General features: G+C 34.6%; 1 protein-coding gene across 19 annotated transcripts in view; it reads left to right on the top strand.

Annotated features, from left to right (window-relative positions):
- LOC5576943 (sorbin and SH3 domain-containing protein 1) overlaps positions 1–15624 on the top strand; it is a 554761-nt gene that overhangs the window by 314794 nt on the left and 224343 nt on the right. For all 19 annotated transcript variants that reach the window (XM_021841007.1, XM_021841001.1, XM_021841008.1 and 16 more), the window contains one exon: positions 4803–5306. Coding sequence is in view for 16 of the 19 variants with exons in the window: in XM_021840992.1 (XP_021696684.1) it covers positions 4803–5306 (504 nt within the window). In the remaining 3 variants the exon portion in view is untranslated. The remainder of the gene's footprint in view (positions 1–4802; positions 5307–15624) is intronic.

Consider the following 15624-nt stretch of genomic DNA (forward strand, 5'->3'; position numbering starts at 1 on the left):
GAATTAAACGAATATTTAGAAGTCCTGAAGCACTACACCTCTAAAATAACGTGAAAATACACTGGCCGGGATTGCAGACAAGTGTTTTTATTTCCGGACATTGTTCCAAAGCACGGTGTTTTGTTTTGTGAATTAATAGCTCGAAAATAAATGTAATGAAAGCACAGAAAATACTGTCATTAAAGAGTCACGAGTAATTTTAAATTCTAAGCAATCAGTGCGACTAAGTATTTGATACTGATTAAACGCAAAATACTTAATCTTGATGTGTCCGCATGAGTCCTGAGCCAGTAGTAGTATTCTTTTTTTTTTATTTGGTTCCTAAATCAAATGCTTGCATAATTTTTTTTATTCAATTATCATAAATTAAGCATAAGGAATAATTTGAATACATACCGTTTTGACTCATATTCCGAACACTTAAGGCCAACAGAGACTTCAAATGCATCTGATTGGCATAAATTAGCTGATATTTGTACAAGTTTTCATTTCTTCGCAAAGTCTAACTGTTAGCTGTTGGGTGTACCAATAATAATGTTGATTTTATTAGTTTAAGTATTGTTTTTACTTAAAAGTATGGAACAACATTTTGATTCAAATGCCGAACACTGTGTTCATTCTGTCTCATATTCCGAACACCTTGATTCAAATTCCGAACAGCACGAATAAATCGTATTTAAATGAATAATTTGGCAAATAAATTAATCTGAGCTTGTTCTACTGGTCTCAAACTAGAGAATCATCACTACTCCTGCGGTATAAATTATATTGGAGACGTTAAAATTGAATTGCAATTGACTGCCATTTCCTTGTTATATGGTGACATATTTCAGCGAAACATTTCAACCAAATCGCCATACAAAAATCGAGTGTTCGGAATATGAGTCTGTTCGGAATTTGAGACAAAACGGTACACCTTTTCCGATTTTATTCTGATAATTCATGTAGCAATAAAGGTGTCCGAATTTTGATTCAAAGTACCGCACCAACGTACCGTTTTGTCTCAAATTCCGAACAGACTCATATTCCGAACACTCTGTTTTTATATGGCGACGTGGTTGAAATATTTCGCTGAAATATGCCGTTTATATTAAGAACTGGTATGTAACTATATGTGTCAATATCACAATGAAAATTCGCAGCAAAATTCTTTAAATTTCGCAGGTGACCAAGGCAATAAAACCAAAATTTCGTGCGGTTCCATATAATCTGAAATTTATTGCGATTGTCATATAAATTCTCCAAAATTAGTAATTTTGCTGCATTTTCTAAACTTCACGTTGGAAGTCAAATTTTGCGGATTTCCATTATCCCTAATAAAAACCTAGTTTAGTATCACCAAATTGGGATGATAGTATTGCTCAAAACAGAATCCCTAGTTATAAAAACTGAATGTAAAAGCTGAAATGATACTAAAAGAAATAAAAAAGATACATAATTTGTGCAAGCAAATGAAAACAAAATTCTTAAATACAATTCTTTGTTTTTGTTTCCATATCATTGCTTGAAGATTTCGATTTGACTACTCATTTTTCAAACTTGAGTTCCTTATTTTCAATGGAGACGAAACACTTTGATCTTCATTCATCAATAGACACTCGAAAATGGAAGCTACATATTAGCTTCTGACACACGTGTGTCGTTCTGAGGGTGACGATAAATCAATCAAAGACGATTTCATCGCCCAACCTTTTGATTCTCTCGTCTTACACTTTGATCCAAAGCAGACAGCTATGGGCTGCTCATCGTCGCAGTAATTTGATTCGGAAAAGCGTTATATGGAGTGCGGGGTTTGCTCCACTTTTCAAACGACACCACGGCTCGGATGAATGGTTCCGTTCTATCTGTCGGTACAATTTTCCACCTGAATGGGGAAAACCTTAAGCGAATGGGTATTTTCTTTGGAGTGTCAAACGACAGCTCTTCCACTCACCGCAAGAAGCAACAGACAGCTCTGGAACCACTCAAATTAGATTCAGTCCAGGGAGACACTTGTCGAACCTGGTGCACTTTGTGGAGCCCTTTGAGTCTGGGTCTTCGGGAGCTGAAACTATTACCGATGGTGTCTGTCTATACTTTTATGGCCACTCTTGATGGATTAGCTGGGTTGCTAGTTCAGTCGAGTGAACGGCAAGGTAAGTGGAGCAGGGATCAATCAACTGCAACCGAATAACACTTTGGGTGCATAGGCTAAAACCATCTTCTAGAATGCTATCCCGTGCTAGCTATAAATTTTATTGACTGTAAAAAAAGTGTCACAGTCGTTCAGTAATGTAAAGGAGCCAACTTATAAGTATTTCTCAAGGGCATTTCCAACACGATTCACGAATGCAAAACAAATAAAACGAATAAAAAATAAATAGAATTAGTAAGAATTCAAAATTTAGACAGAAAACTTCAGAAAAGACTCTATTATTTTGTTAAAATAGAGAAACAAACTTTACATAAATTATCGTTCGAGGCAATGATATTCAGAGACGCTGTCATCCACTTTACATCCACCTCAATTCGTTCAATCGCTTGAGGTGAAATACGGTGGCTAACAAGATCATACTATGTGTCAATCATAAATAAAAAAAATCAGCTTTAATCCATTGAAAACCGCTGAAAAATTGCGATATAAGGAAACTAAGTGGCAGTATCTTACAGGAGACCGTTCGAATTCCGAATCTACCAAATCCTGCTCCATCCTAGATGTAGATATAAACCGTCAAGAGGCACCATTGGAACGACAATGTTGTCAATTATTGTCACTGTTCAGTTCGCATCGTTCGTCCAAATAGGCCGACAGGATACCATGCTATTGGATTTCGGTTAGCATGTGGTGTTTGCTGATGTTTTTCCAGCCCATCATTGTCCGCCATCACACAAACTCGAACCGAGAAGTCATCATTGCCAACATTGTCTCCCTGTAGGGGAACAAGCAAGCGAGTTTAATCCTTTCGCCGACCATCTGCGACAACATTCGCTTGTTTGTTCGGTTCGCAGCTGTATTACCTCAACATGTGTTTTTCGCATCAACACCTTTTAGCCCTACCGTTGTCATGTGAAATAGCTATAACCGAAATCATTGCTCCGTCATGGCGATAGGAAGGTTCAATTCGGTTTTGTATAGGTATTACGTCCAATTAACACTGTTAAAGGAACGTTTTGCATAATATTTTCAAGAAGTTGATAGATTTTTCGATTAGTTGTCATTTTCAATATTATAAAAAAAAAGACTAGAATAACTTTGAAACTGATCAATTTTACTCAAAATTAAGGTACCATGACCCCACAGTTATGGATCAAATAGTGTAGAGTCCAACCTATAAAATTCAATAAAACGTCATGGAAAACGTAAAATTGTAATTGAAAAGCACGAATTGAATCATTTCAAATTGGAACTTCGGTTAGTAAACTGTTTTGAGTGTAATATTTACATAGGATTGCATAAAAATTAAAAATTGCATCGGTTTCTGAAAACCATATTATGGATTAATTTTCATATTATGGATCAAATTGTGACATATTACGGATCAGTGCGCAAAATCAAGAGATTTTAAACTCAATGCTTCTGTATTGCATGATTTGGTGAAAGTTAACAATGTGTCACATATTACTGCAAAAAATAGCATTGTTAGAGCTGGAAACAAGGGTAAAATGTCCTTTTTTGTGATATACTGCATTGTAGTAACTGAGGCATGAACTGTTTCCGCTCCACACCAAGTTTTCCACCCATTTTTGTCTGCTTAAAAATGAAATTTACCAACCTTGATGTTGTATTAGTTTTATCCTTAGTGCTATTATCTGAAAATGTCGAATCTAATGCTTAAAATGGTAGAAATCTACATTCTTTGGAAGTGATCCATAACCGTGGTAAACAATCATTTCCTGGTCCATATTATGGATCACTAGTTAGAAGTGCTAATATTCGGTATTTAGAATCAACAATCAAGAAAACTGTTTTCTAAAGATGAATTCACACTAAATCGAAGCGAACGAGCATGTTTTATACTATAACATATGAATTTTACCACTTGTGGGAGCTTATGAATGCTGACGGCACTTCTTACAGAAAACGACCATATAATGGTAGCTGTGTGGTACCAACTAAACATTTGTCAAATACACCGTTATTAAGCGGTTGAATGTTGTGCTTAACTTTACAAATGCTAGAAGACAAATCGTATAACATGGGAAAAATATGTTTTACGTCAACGTTTATGTTTTGAGCGAGTTATCCGATGTTGAACGCCAAAGTGATCCGTCACTGTGGGTGATCCGTAACTGTGTGGGCATGGTATATTATATTTGTTATCAGGAACCTTAATTTAGAAGTTTTGTTTTTTTTTGAAACAAATGATCATCAATTCAACGGATCATAAAATCCGCCCTGGAATAAGATAAATCGAATTTCTATTTCAAAGATGCATTAAAACCACTTTTGAAAGAAAATGATAACTTCATGGAAACCAGGCATGAGAAATTGTAAAAAATATCAATGTCAACCGAAATTATGATACCCAATATGTGTTATAAAAGTAGATAATTGTTTTTTTATATGATTTCTATTCATTTATAGGATTTGAAGAATCAACTGTAAATGTCAGTGTTATCAAATCTGTACTTTGAAAAACTAGACATCATCTTTGCATAAATTTACGTAACCCATAATGGATCATCCTTATACCGCATTGTTCACACTTCATCGTCATCCCTTTCGACGGCCCTCAGCATTGACCACCCATTGAGGCCGGCTACCACTCTGTTTACATTCAGGATTATTTGGATTTCCGTTTCTTGTCTTTTCCCTCCCATAGGCGTCTGGTCACCACACAACCGCTCAACCGAGATTCTCACCAAGGCCGAACTAGCCGAACGTAGCAAAGACGGAACCAGTAAGGAACCGGTGCAACCCGTTTGGACACCACGTAGCGCTCCTCCATCTCCAGTCAGCGAGCGCCGTGAGTTCCGCCCGATCGGTTTCGAATCTCCCACTCCGACGAGACGTAACCTTGCACCAACGACCCGTGCCGAAACGCCACAAGTGCCTGCCCCCTGGACCACATCTTCCGGTTACGAACGACCAGTTGAGTTCAGTGCCACTCCCCCAGTAGCAGCAGCTCGCAGCTCCACCGAGACGACGTCCGTCGAGAGTTCTCGAAGGCAACTGCATCAACTGCAAAACTCCAACTCATTGCCCACCATTGGACCGCGGGACCACACTCCGGCACCGTCGCACACGGTCCGATTTGCACCGCACGTTAAACCGGTGCCGGCCAGTCCGGTCAGTCCGACCATCAATACGATACTCAAGTCCAAGGGTGAGTTTCTGGCTTATTTTTTGCCATTATTTGGAAAAGGATGGTTTTGGGTTTTCGGACACGATCTCACGTTTTTCCTACTTTTCTCCACTCTCACGCACGGTGCTTCATTAATAGGAAAAAAAACATCAAAAATTTAAACACCAATCTGTTGAAAAAGTTTATCTGCAGCTCACGATTTAAACAGACCTCAAACGAAATTTTGATTTACGCCCTTTTGAATGCATAACCTTCATCGATGTATTTCAATGACATCACTCAATATTTGAAATTATTTTGATTTTTTTAACTTATCGAAATACATTGTTTACGTGAATTTCGACCTCAAATGTAACGCCGTCTTCAGTGTCGTTTACTTCATTACTCGAGAAAAATGACATCAATCTTGCTTTTCAACTCCCGTACAAATTGTGTAGAATAAAAAATTTCCAAAAAAAACTTCAAAATAGTTTTTTTTTAACTAGCTTTCTGTCACTGACAACCTATTGCTTTTAACCCCCTCATTTTCATGCCAGTCGTTCCCACAAGACAAGGGAAGCTTTTCGCCTTTAAAGGGTAGGTAGCGACTGAGTGCTTTAAAATTAAGAAATTGAAAACCTCTTTCCTGAATTAAGAAGATCGAAACAAAGAACTAAATGAAACAAAAAAAAAGCCGAAAAGAGACCAAATAGGAACCAAGAAAACAAAACAAAACAATGTTGAGTTCATTTAAGATTTTGTCCAAGGATTTTCTACACGATTTTTTAGGAAATTTCTTCAAAAAAATATGTTTAGTTATCTCAAGAACTCCTGGAAGAACCACATAAATGGAATTTCTCCAAAGATTTTTTTCAGAAATCATCTGAATTCATCAAAACATTCTTAGAGAAATTTTTCTAACTTCACCAAGATTTTATCTAGAGATTCATCCATCGATTTGCCAGACATCATCCAAGATTCCCGGAGATCAAGAACTTCTCCAGAAAATTCTAACGATTTCATTCAAATTGTCTAACAGTATTTATATAAGATATCAACTAAGGATTTTTGTACGCTCCAGAGATTCCTTTTTTTTATTTTTTTGAGATTTTCTCAAGTATGTCTTGAAGGTTTGTTTTCAGAAATTCTTCCAGGAATGCCTCCAGGGAAATGCTAAAGATCTTTTTTTTTCTGAAAAAAAAATCCGTGAGGGATATAAAAAAAAATCCTGAAGTAAACTCCGATAAAACTTGTGTAAAATTTAAAGTCGCCCTTAATGAACTACAATTTCTGAACTTACTCCTGAGCTTTTGAGGAAGTTCTAAAAGATCTTCTATATAATTTACCAAGATAATTAAAAAATAAACATTCTATTCTCGGAATAGTATTTCGCAGATTTTCTAAAAAAAAATTCTCAAAAACATTGAAAAGAATCTCTATAGAAATTTGTGTAGGAATGATCGGAAGAATCATTGGAAAAATGGCAGTTAATCGGTTTAAAAACTTAAATTAACATTGGAAAATTGCTCGGGATTTTTTAAGAAATTATTTTCGAAAACTCTGGAATAAACCTTGAGGATTTCCTCCGAAGAAATTCTGTAGAAACCTTCGGAAGGTAACAACTGCAGAATTCGGTTGAACGATTAGTTAAAAAATATCTGTAGGAAATTGTAGGATAGTTTTGGAAGAAAAAACCAAGGTAATACCCATGAGCATAGGCAGAGTCCGTAGCAAAGCCGATGGAAAAAATCGACTGGATTGCTACAAAGGGGAATATGTTGTTTGAATTTTTAAAAGATGGTCTTCAGCATTCATTTTTTTTTGTAACATTTTGAATAATTTATGGAGTCCAACAAAATATCAGATTGTTGCCAATGATCACTCGAAGGTTTTATCAATAGTCCACAACAGATTTGTGAAAAATCTACCAAAACTTTATTGAGAAACTCGAAAGGTTTTGGCAAACATCTGTTAAGTTATTTTGAAATTAATTCATCCAGGAGTTCTCCAAAGAATTCGTCCTGGAACTCGATAAGGAATAACTTCACATGAACGTCAGAATTTTTCTCTGGGATTTCTTTTCATATATTTTTCAAAGAATTTCTTCATTATTAATTTCAATAAATAATTTCAGAAATCTTTCCTGAAAGTAGCTCGAATTAATCCATAGAGTCCTCAGCAATATTTCAAGATATTTGCCTCTAAATTTTGTTCAGAAGATAATCTTTAATTTCATCCGAAAATTTCTAGAAAATCCCTACAAGAAGTACACACTCTTCAAAAATTCATCTACGTTAAACTGACCTTTTTTGTGGGTTTCTCCAAATATTAGTCTACATGTTTTATTTTTTTTTTAATTTCTTCATGCATTCCCTTTTTAACTTGATCGGAAATTACACCCTTGAATATGTTTAAGGAAATATATTTTTTTAGAATCTTTTTATTTTGTCCTTTATAAAATTCGCTTCATTTTTTTCTTCAGATATCTTCAAATCCCTCGAAATATTTTTTTAGAAGTTGATCCTGATAACTCTATCGAAATTTTACATTGAATGACTCATCATAGTCCTTCAAAAGCTCCTCCGTTCCGTCAAAAATTACTTTCCTAAAATTATCTATGGAAATTCTTGATCAAATCTAATCAAAAAGTTTGTTCCAAGAAACCTCTAAAAACTCTTCATTGAGCTTTTTTTTGAAATTCTTCCAGAAATTCGATTCCCCCTCTGGACTTGATACAGAACTTACTCCGAACCAAAATTTAATTGGGAAGATCTTAGCTTTAGGCAGGAATTTGCCAAAAAATACTCAAAATTTCTCCAGTCATTTCCCTTGAGTTGTTTTCAAATTCTATTCTGGCAATTTTTATTGGAATGCTGATTTGGCTTATTCAAAGAAATTCTTTCGATAATTGGAATTTGTTTAGGAATTTTTCCTGTTTATTTTTCCAAGCATTCCCTCTGTGATTATTCTGGGATAGTAATTCACAAAAAAGAGATCATCATAATTTATGCAATAATTTCTCCAGGCAATTTTATCTATAAATTTTCCCCGAAATTATTTTAGGGATTTTTTGGATACAATAGAAATACTTCAGCGATTTTTTCCTTTAGTGCTTTTTTCGGGTTTTACTTCAATTTATCTTGAATGTCTTAAGGAACCATACCAAAAACTGTTATGCTGAATCCAAGTGAAATTTGTAAAGATATTACATCATAGATTTCATATATATGCAAGAGATTTTTTAGGAAAAAACATGGATAAATCCTTGAAGGACTTTGGGAAATAATATATCAAGTAATTTTAGAGGACATTCCTGAAAAAGATCGCTGGATGGATTTTTTAGGATTTAGTGTGAATATTTATATAGACTTCTTTAAAAAAAATCTCGTGAAATTAAGCTCAAAGGAATGCGTAGACGAGCTCCTGAGAAAATACCTGTTATAAGTGTCTAAAGTTATCCACAGAGATGCTCTTATATTAATCTTTGTTGGAATGCTGGTGATCTATGAGTATTTTTTTGATTATTTGATAGTTATTATGCAAGAATCTTAGAAAGTATACTGAAAAGAAAGCCTGAATATTTTTAAAATACTTTTGAAGAAATCCTTTGACATCCTTATATCATTTAAAATCTCTAAAGAATATCCTCCACTATGTAGTAATTCTTAACAGAATCTTGAAACATATATGGCGGATTCCCATAAAAATACTAGAAGTAATGTCCTGAGACATATCTTAACGAAACAAAAAACAGAAAAAAAAACAAAATTTGTAAGAAATGCTTGAAGTTGTTTTCAATTGATTGTTGAAATATGCATCGATAATATCCCATAAAACAATCTCCAAAGAAATCCACAGTATAATTCCTGAAGAAATTCAAGTGGAAATATTTGATTCTGTTGAGATGTTAAATGTATCATTACAGGAATCCAGTAAAAAATGCTTAAGAAAACTTTGGAGTTGTTTACGAAGGAATCTTTGCAACAAATGTTAGCGCATCAAAAATTATGAACTCAGGCCTTGTGTTCTTAACCCGTATTTATTACACATATCTAATTACGAAAAATTGGTAGAGGATCTCAGAAATTTTCCTGTGGCCGGAGTTATTCCGTTGGGTCACTGGGTCAGGTCGGGTGAAAAGAGTGCTGTGCGTTTATCCCCCTGAAAGTAGGCCAATTTCAAGTCACAGATAATTTCCGGAACTGGCTATAATGTAGCTACTATATATCAAGGAATTTTAAGAAAATCGCATTAGTGTACACCTTTTAAGAAACCATTGAATTGGGAAACCATGAGTCCTGCATTTGATTGATCCTACAAATGACCATTTTCAGGTCCCCGGGAAACCTCAAATTTACGATAAAGTGGCCAATTTGTTTCTTAACATATGTGCCAAGCTTATGGGAACGCATTTTAGTGAACTATTTTGTTTGAACTCAACTTTTCGAGAATTGAAACGGTTTAGTATCCAACAATCATTGGTAAAATGCAGAAGGAATGCAGCAAAGACTGCAGAAGTCCGGGAGTTGTTTTTGGAAGAATTGTTAGTCTATCCTTAGATCCCCCCAGTTCAGAGTAAAATTGCTGATCATTAGGATTTCTGCCCATCTCTTTTCAAATCTGAAATTTCTCAAACCAGTTATAATCATTTTACTCAGAAACCAAAAACATATTTTGAACTCCACTTTGCTCTCTGTAAATTAAAAAAGAGCATGGATGTCTTCCATAGTTCAACGTTTCATGCAAAAAATTCCTTCCGAGACTTTAACGGGTTAAACAGGTTCTTCAAGAATTTTGTCTCAGATTCTCTGAGGAAAAGATCCATGAAATTATCATAGTAATTTAATTTAGAATACTCTAAGGGTCTGCCACTGGGATCTTTACAGACATTCTTATAGAGATCTCTCTGCCAATTCTCCCAGAAAGATGCAGAGCTTGTGTATAATGATCGTTTATGCGTAAAATTTGTGAATGAACTTTTAAGGTTGCTCGCCCCTCCCTGGTGGAAATCCTGACTACGCTCGTGGAAATGAGGAAATTAGGCATATCACGGCGAAATTCTCTCTCTTTCGTTCTTCATTAAAACTTGAAAACAACCTGTCAAAGTTACAGGTACTGGCATCGTTGTTTTCAGATTTCCCGATGGAGGGAGGAAGAGCGATTTTCTGATGACGTCATCGTGCAATGGAAAATTGCTGGAGGACATAGCTTCGGAGTTTTCAAAGATTTTTTTGGGAAAATTGGCGAGAGATCTCTAGAAAAATGTCTGTAAAGATCCCAGTAGCAGACCCTGAAAGTATTCTAAATAAAATTACTATGATAATTCCATGAATCTTTTCCTCGGAGAATCTGCGGCGAAATTCTTGAAGAGCCTGTTTAACCCGTTAAAGTCTCGGAAGGTTTTTTTTGGTTCCTGTACAATTTTGTATCAAGATTCAATGCAAGCGGAATAAGGATAAAAGACACTTTGGAAACCATTTTGGTGAAAATAAACACATTAAAAACAGATACTTTTTAGAGACTTGCTTTAAAAATACCTACTACCAGTACTGTATTTTCATCATTGGATCAACTTTCGTTATCATTCATATTAAAAAAAAAAACATGAATATCCTTCACATTAAACACACTACGGTGAATTTCACTATAATCTCAACAGCTGAACATTTCGGTGAAATAAAACACCGTATTTCGTCGGAATTTAACGGATTACGGTGATTTTTTACCGAATACTGTAAAAAAAATACCGTACTCCGTTTATTTATTTCACCGAACTGTTCAGCTGTTGAGATTTCACAGGAATCCGTAAAATAATTTAAGTGTATTGATTTCTGTGAATTTGTGTAGTTTTTTTTTTTTTCTTTGCACCGAAATGACCCGATTAATTGCAAAAGTTTTCAGAAGAAACAGAAGATGCTTGGAATATGTTTTATCGCACAGAAACTCCAGTGAAATATACTGGAATTTTTTAAATAATTCTACAAAAAAAAAATCGTACAGAAAATCGCCATAATCTGCATCAAATATTTTAATGATTGATACCTCAAATTTTCAATAGGAATTTGATCATTTTTTTTTCAGGGATTCACTAACAACTACTTCTAGAAATTACTACGGCAATTCTGAATCAGCCAAAGCCTTCTAGAAAGTGTGCTGTGGGAGTTCTATATGAATTGCTCTGAAAATCGTCTAGAGATTTTGCAATGCTTTGATAGTCGCATGTTCAGAAATCGATAGCACCATCTCACTCGTGCTGTATATGGCACGATGCGCCTGGTATTAGAATAATCCATTACTTCATCCAAAGATTCTTCATAGACAGGGTTGCCCGTAGATATCATAAAGGAATCCTTAATTGCACAGTTCGAACGAAACGTGTAAATTTCTGGGACATAAAATGCACATAATTGGAGCGTGGAATGTAATGGATATTTACATGATATGTCATGTAAACTTCAATTATATGTCATGTAATTCAGCAGTGGTTACATGACATATAACACATTTTTACATGATTTCAGAATTAAATTTACATGACGTCGTGTTTACATGGCATAAATGAAGTTTACATGACGTGTAATCTTCATTATTTTTAACTGTGTGATTAATTTAGAAATGCCATAGAGAATTGCTCCATTTGTTTTCCTAACGGTTAAAAAAGTTTTTTTAGCAATTATTACATTTAGTTTAGTTCTGAAAAGTTTGATGCGTCGCCTGATATGGTTACTTCAAATGAATTATTTGACCAATTCTCCAGAAATCCCTGAACCTGTTACGGAAACAATAGGTGGCCAACATTGGCTTAGATAACTGAAGGTATTCCCAATGAATTATGTATGAAATTCGAAAATTTTTTGTTAGGTTCCATGAATATTGTCAAATGAATATTCTATCAAATGAATGAAATGGCCACTTTCTCAGGAACCCCCAGGAAACCCAAGAATCTGACATGGAAACTCATATGGACAATGTTGCCATACTCAGATAGCAACGTCTTGAATCAATTTGTTATAAAATTCTGCAAATTTTGATGCAAATGCAAATGTTCCATTCAAATTCCATTTACATAATACAGTCAACTCCCCCTTACTAAAATTTTTTTCTCAATATCAAATGAAAGAACTATAGTAAAAGCTAGTTTTCATGGCTACCTCGACGGTCCCTTTAATCGCAGTTGCACCGGTTATGTGTTCTATAACTCCATACCTCCCTAATTCGATGGCCCCTTCAACATCGAGTCATGGAGATTTGACTGTAATACGTAATGGAATTAACGTAAATGGATTCTATGAAAATTAAGGTTTAAGTATATAAAAACATAAACCTGAAACAGCTCATATGATATGTAAGGTGAACAGCCAGAACATGAAATTTGTAAAAAATGTTATTGTAAGCTCATGCATATTCTTACTGCGATTTGGGAACAAATTTTCTATATACAAAACGTCAAATCCCAAGTTGTAGATCAGTGTAAAGTGCTCTACTCATAGCGTTCTTTTGCGAAAAATGAAATTGACAGTTTTCCAAGGAAACACTGAATATTTAGAAAAAAGTAAACTGAAACGAAAACAAAAAATCAATCATTAATTGATGATTTCGGTTCCCAAACACAATCAATTCATAGGGCTTGTAGTTTTTTTTATGTTCTGTGTATATTCATATACATAATATAATATAATATATGATATATCCACAAAACCATTAAGATGTTTATGTAGAAAAACAGTATTTTTATCAACTACCGAAAAGCTAAACATTACATATACTTTGCAATTGAATTAAATGGACAAATTGAGGTGAAGTTTTGCGAAAAAGTTACACGTCTTCTCGGTGAGAATCGAACTCACGACTCCCTGATCTCTAGTTAGGGCGCGTTACTCCTACGCCACGAAAGGACTCATGGACGCAGAAGTTAACCTGAATTCGATTTCAGCTCAATAATCCTGTGGTCCTTTTTCGCAAACTGCGCCTCTTTTGGAAGAATCAGATTCCCATCCAAACACAACTCTTTCTATTTATTATTCAATGTCTAGCCCGAGAGCGCATTATTTCTTAGGTATTGAAATAACATACCACACTAGTATTTGTATATACCGTAAAACGGGGTAACTTTGATAGTTTTTTCGAAGAAAACTTCAATACTTATACATGCTATTTCAAAAAATTACAATTTATATTTTTAAAACAAGTCTGACATCCTAGCAATCGATTGCACCTAATGGATTGCCAAAAGATTTATTCTGAATGGATATATTATTTTTCATATAATCGAAAGTCGGTTTTCTGTTTTGGGGTAACTTTGATAATGGAGTATAAATCGAACAAAATTGAATGAATTATGAAACATTTATAGGGCGTTGCATACGTCTAGGCGTTTAACGCTATATGGAAATATCTGACTTAGATCACAAAAATAGTCCCAGTTTGTAAAAATGGTTTTCGCTAAGAGATTTGAGACTCAATTCATGTTCTACTATAACTAGGCTGTCATGAAAAAGTGACGAACTCATTATGACTTTATCAAATAGTGATCGTAGAACAGATTGCTTGTAAGCGTTGCAAAAATGCTAAAATCTTGTAAATTTTCAATATTTGCATATAAATCCTCAAATGCACTTGATTCCAGCGAAAATAGCTTTGACATGAAGTGTCATACTAATACTCTTTACTTTTGCATTCGTTTTTCTAAACTGATTGATAGAAACTTCGTTATTTATTAAACGAAATAACGAAGTTGTGGGTCTCGCACTATCAAAGTTACCCGCATTATCAAAGTTACCCCGTTTTACGGTAATCATAAAATTGAAACGGCTTCGAAGTGCTCCACAAGGTTTGAGCCTGAAAATAAACAATTACTTATTGTGAGCATTGATAAAAATAATTTCAATATAATTCAATATAATTTCAAACATTATTAGACGTTTTTCATTGAAATACATCGATAATGTACTACAAATCAATTATTTTGATGGCATACAAAAAAAAAAATTGTCTGATAATTTTGAAAAATATATTCGGAGGTATAGAAAACTGTTAACATAAACAAATCGATGTTTAGTGTTGTGATGATAATTTTTCCTATTAGTAACGATAAACGAAGCACCGTGTCACTCGGTTTGGGATGCAAAAATCGGTAAACGACACAAGGCACTGCCATCAAGGCTATTTTCGGTACTGGAATTGAGGGTTGTGTTTCACTTATTGTGTAATGCGTTTCACATTCAGGTCAGGGAGCACAGTTCAGATGTGCGTGCTGAGATAAAGCTATTCGATATGGGCTCTAAATCTTGCCGCAAATTGTCACAAATCACCGTTGTCGTTTGCATTGTGCGTGAATAAATTTCAATCAGTTAGTTTGTGGGCCCTTATTGCACCAAGTATTTTTGGACTAGAATTTCACAACTACATAAAAGAACACGTTTGTTTTGCCAGCACTTGCAATGGATTGTATTTCTATTCCTCAATGGTTGTTCGCATTGTTCATATTACATACAATGTATGTTTCACTTTTAACGCAGTCATATCAGATCTATATCACTGCGGAACACGTTTTTGTCCCCAGCACCAAAATACCGCTATTTACTAAATTAAGGATTGCTGAATTCATTTCCATTTTCAAAAATATCGTAGCACGTCTAGTTTTTGAGGTATTATTTGACTCTATTGCATGTTTTGTGAATTAGATTACATATAAGTAAGATAAATCATACTTTTAATTTCATGTAAACATCAATGAAAACAGTGTTTTATACAACTTTGGCGACCTATAGCTAAAAATTGTGACGTGCTGGATCATTTCTGAGAAAGGCATCAGATGCAGCAATCCAAAATCTACTAGAGACACATAATTTGATCTTTAAGATACGTAAAAGTGTGGGCTTCATAGCGGTGCGGTTAGCGGCGTCAGTCGTTTAGGCGTATTGTGCTACGGAGTGTGGGTTCGATTCCCACTCCAGCCGGAGAAAACTTTTCGTCAAACGAAAAATTCTTCACTGGTTCACTGGTCGTTCCGTGTGTCCGTTGTCTAATGTTAGTTATGTTCAGTCTGTGCAGCTCATGGCTGAAGACGGTGTAAATTGTCTTTTTTGAAAAGTGTCATTTTTGTTACGCTGTGTATGTAATTCTCGGTAGATTTACGGAAATGGAATATTGGTACAATATGGAAATTACAATTTCTTTTCTCAAATGCTTTCTAAAGACAGATAAAACAATTATTTCTGAATCAAGAATTTCGTAAATATTTTCTACTTAGTTTATAGGGTTTTTTTCCAAAATGTTTTGTACTTTTCTGAATTATAGTAATTTAGTCTAATTTAAATAATAGTATTCTGGGCCAAGCACCTTTAAATTACTTCGAGAA

This window comes from Aedes aegypti, chromosome 2, assembly GCF_002204515.2.
Source record: "Aedes aegypti strain LVP_AGWG chromosome 2, AaegL5.0 Primary Assembly, whole genome shotgun sequence".
Lineage (NCBI taxonomy): Eukaryota > Metazoa > Arthropoda > Insecta > Diptera > Culicidae > Aedes > Aedes aegypti.